Source organism: Myotis brandtii, unplaced genomic scaffold (genome assembly GCF_000412655.1).
Source record: "Myotis brandtii unplaced genomic scaffold, ASM41265v1 scaffold727, whole genome shotgun sequence".
NCBI lineage: Eukaryota > Metazoa > Chordata > Mammalia > Chiroptera > Vespertilionidae > Myotis > Myotis brandtii.
This window is the reverse complement of record NW_005370872.1, coordinates 26,228-30,326: the sequence shown is the minus strand read 5'-3', so window position 1 is coordinate 30,326 and position 4,099 is coordinate 26,228. Positions and strand designations below refer to the sequence as shown.

At 42.4% G+C, this 4,099-nt stretch overlaps 1 protein-coding gene across 1 annotated transcript in view; it reads left to right on the top strand.

The window, feature by feature from the left end:
• The window catches only part of LOC102253161 (nuclear body protein SP140-like protein), an 84,719-nt gene that overhangs the window by 63,653 nt on the left and 16,967 nt on the right, over window positions 1-4,099 (top strand). Inside the window, exon 7 of the mRNA XM_014530177.1 lies at window positions 2,267-2,326. Coding sequence (XP_014385663.1) covers window positions 2,267-2,326 — 60 coding nt within the window. The remainder of the gene's footprint in view (window positions 1-2,266; window positions 2,327-4,099) is intronic.

The following is a 4,099-nucleotide window of genomic DNA, read 5'->3' as shown; positions in this document are numbered from 1 at the left end:
CTTTGACGCTGAGATCAGGTGCAGAGGTCCAGTGCATGGCAGAATCCCATTTTTTTGCTTAGCCTGATTCTTTTGGGAATAGTAGGAAGGCAAGAAATCATCATAAAGTCATGATTACCATGGCCCTGTTGATTGTCATGGAAGATGTAGTAGAAATAAACTCCTAAAGTGGAAGTATCTAGCTTACTACATCACTAAACTAATCATTAAAAATAATCGCTGTAGTAATAAAAATTAATAAAGTCTTGATTTTGTACAGTGATATCCATCACTAACACACCCCTATCCTGTGGAACCCATTAAAGCCAACTATTCTTTTGCTTCTCAATAATAGTGTCATTTTGTCACAATATTAGTGAAGCCTCAAAAGACAACTGATTCTACCACAAAACTGTTAGGAGGAAAAACATCAAATCAACTATTCATAACCCAGCACAATTTTTTAAAAATATATATTTCTTACTGATTTTAGAAAGGAAGGGAGAAGGAGAGAGAGATAGAAGCATCAATGATGAGAGAATCATTGATTTGGCTGCCTCCTGCACATCCCCTACTGGGGATCAGCCCGAAACCCAGGCACGCACCCTGACCTGGAACTGAACTATTTCATATGTCAATGCTCAAACATTGAACCATGCCAGCCAGGCAACCCAGAACATACTTTTTATGTATGTTTGTGCTCTAGGATGTCACAGGCTTATACGTGATGTCATACAAATTTTCGCACAAACCTCCTCATAAAAATCTTAAGGATATGAGACCTGGTCCTATCTCTGAGTACAACGGTGTTTAAGAGTATTTTTCAAAATGTTATCTAATCTAATAAAAGGAAAACATGCAAATTGACCATACCTTCACTATACCTTAAGCCACGCCCACAAGCCAATCAGAGCAACTATATGCTAATTAACCCAACCAAGATGGCGGCGGGCAGCCACGGAGCTGGAGAGAGAAGGAGGCTTGGTTGCTCCAGTGATGGAGGAAGCCAAGCTTCTTGCCTGCCGCGGCCGGCTCTGAGCTCCACTGAAGGCTACAAAGTTTCAATTATAGAAGGTAAATGAATCTCAGAATAAAAAAAAAAGAAAGATAAAAGGAGAGTCTGGGAGCTTCTGTCTCCGGAGGACTTGGTCAGCCTGAAAACGGCCCTTAGCCCCTCACCCGGGTTGGCCAAACATCCATGGGGTGAGGGTCCCCTCGGGGGTGGGGGGGCTTGACCCTCCTGCAAACAGCCATCAGCCCCTCACCGAGGCGGGCCAGGCACCCCAGCGGGAACCCCACCCTGATCCAGGACACCCTTTAGGGCAAACAAGCAGGCCCCGACCCATGCACCAGGGCTCTATCCTATATAATAAAAGGGTAATATTCAAATTGACCCTAACAGCAGAAAAACTGGGAATGACTGGTCACTATGACACATACCAACCACCAGGGGCCAGATGCTCAATGCAGGAGCTACCCCCTAGTGGTCAGTGTGCTCCCACAGAAGGAGTTCTGCACAGCCACAAGCCAGGCTGATGGCTGCCAGCACGGCAGTGGTGGTGAAAGCCTCTCCCGCCTCCTCAGCAACACTAAAAATGTCAGACTGCAGCTTAGGCCTGCTCCCTGCTGGCAAGTGGACATCCCCGAGGGCTCACGGACTGCCAAAGGTATGTGTGATTGCCAGCTTAGGCCCAATCCCCCCGAGGAGCAGACCTAAGTCAGCAGGTGGTCATCCCCCGAGGGGTCCCAGACCGCAAGAGGGCACAGGTCAGGCTGAGAGACCAACCACCGAGTGCACAAACTTTTGTGCACTGGGCCTCTAGTTGAGAAATAAAGGAAGACCGAGGGCCGATTCTGAAGTCCTACTTCTCAATGTAGTAGGTTTGTGGTTGTGGTTACTTTAGAAGAAAGAAGCAATAAATCAAAAACCTTTATAAACTCAAGCCTTCTGCAGTATGAATCATCCTAAAATTTGTGGGGGTTTTTAATCCTCACTGGAGGATTTTCCTTCCATTGATCTTTAGAGAGAGTGAAAGGAAATGAGGAGCAGGGAGAGAGAGAGAGAGAAAAACAACAACATTGCAGTCAACTAGTTGCCTCCCACACTTGCCCCAACTGATGTCAGAAATGAAACCTGCAACTGATGTACATGCTCTTGACCAGGAATTGAACCAGCGACCCTTTGGTCATAGATTGATGCCTTAACCACCAAGAAAAACCAGCAAGAGCAAATTTGTAAATTTTATTTAATCATTTCCATTTTCTCACCACCACCTGTTTGTTGTAGGTACTGTGGATTTTGGAAACAACTCCATTTCAGAAAAAGCCAAGAAGAGAAGAAGTAAGAATAAGATTTTATTTGCTTTTGATGTGAGAAATAAGTTTTATAATGCCAGTGTTTCATCTTTATTGTTATCCTATATAATAAAAGGGCAATATGCAAATTGACCAATGGGATCACTGGGAATGACTGGTTGCTATGATGTGCACTGACCACCAGGAGGCAGACGCTCCACAGGAGCTTCCCCCTGGTGGTCAGTGTGCTTCCACAAGGGGAGCTCCACTCAGCCACAAGCCAGACTGATGGCTGCAAGCACAGCGGCACTGACAGGAGCCTCTCTCACCACCTCAGCAGCGCTAAGAATGTCCGACTGCAGCTTAGGCCTGCTTCCCAGGTGGACATTTCCTCAGGGGCCCCGGACTGTGAGAGGGCACAGGCCGGGCTGAGGGACACCACCCCACCCCTCCAGGGCATGAAAATTCAATTATAATATTGTGGTAGGTAGAACAATGGCTCCTCAAAGATGTCCATGTCTTAATTCCTGAAACCTGTAATCTGTTCTCTTAAATGACAAGTGGGCCTTGCAGATTTAATTAAACTGGGACCTTAAAATGGGAGAGGTTATCTTGCATTAACAGGGTGGCCCTGGTACAGGCAAATAGATAGGGCCTACAGATTGAAGGGTCCCAGGTTCAATAACGGTCAAGGGTACATGTTGAGGTTATGGGCTTGATCCCCAGTGAGAGGCATGCAAGAGGCATCCAATCAATGATTCTCTCTCATCATTGATGTTTCTATCTCTCTCACCCTCTCCCTTCCTCTCTGAAATCAATAAAAGATTTTTTTAAAGAAGGAGGAAGGGAATAGGGAATGTGGGAGATCTTAACTATCTGTAATTCACACAACATTCACCACCTTGGGTATATGATGTGAGATAGTAATTACAAGAAATTGCCCCAACACTTTTACATGAATTGAAATGCCATTTCATGTGACTTTCCCTGTACTTATGGACCTGTGAATAGAATTCTACTCTGAAAAACTAGTCTATTTATAATTCAGTACAAAATTGGCTTAATTACAAAGGTTTAAAGTAAAATTTGCTTTTCCTACCCACTATATTTTCTGTTGCAAAAAAAAAAAAGGTACCTTGAGGAGAAATAGAAAAGACAAAGATTTCAGAAATTCAGTGATGTTGAACTTCTGTGCGTTCAGAATCTAATCAAGATTTTCTACTAAAACCTCCAAATTCCTTTGGGAATTTGAAAGTACAATGAATTTAAAGATAATTTGGAATAGAATTTAAGCATTTTAAAGGAGAATGACCTATGCATTTATTCAAGTCACCTTTTTTGTTCTTCAACAAAATTTTATAGCTTTCTTTCTATAGATTGTGCATGTTTTTACTTTCCCTGTCAGATTTGCTGAGATATAATTTATATACAATAGATTTCATCACTTTAAAGGTTTAATTGAATATGTTTTAACACATGTAGATAGTCATGTAAACCAACATGATCATGACATAGAACATTTCCATCATCCACAAATATCCATTTGTGTCCCTCTTTGCACCCCCGGGTCTTGAAAGAGTGGTTCTGTTTTTATCACTGTATTTTTTCCCAGGAATTTCATATAAATGAATTTATACAATATATAGTTTATTTATGTCTGTTCTTGTTTTACTAAGCATAATGCTGTTGAGACACACTGATATTGCTCTGTGTATCTGCAGTTACTCCATTTCTATTGCTGAGAAGTATTCCTTGTATGAATAAGCAACTGATTTATCTATTTACCTGTTCATAGGCAGTGAGGTATTTTCAGTTTGAAAAAAAA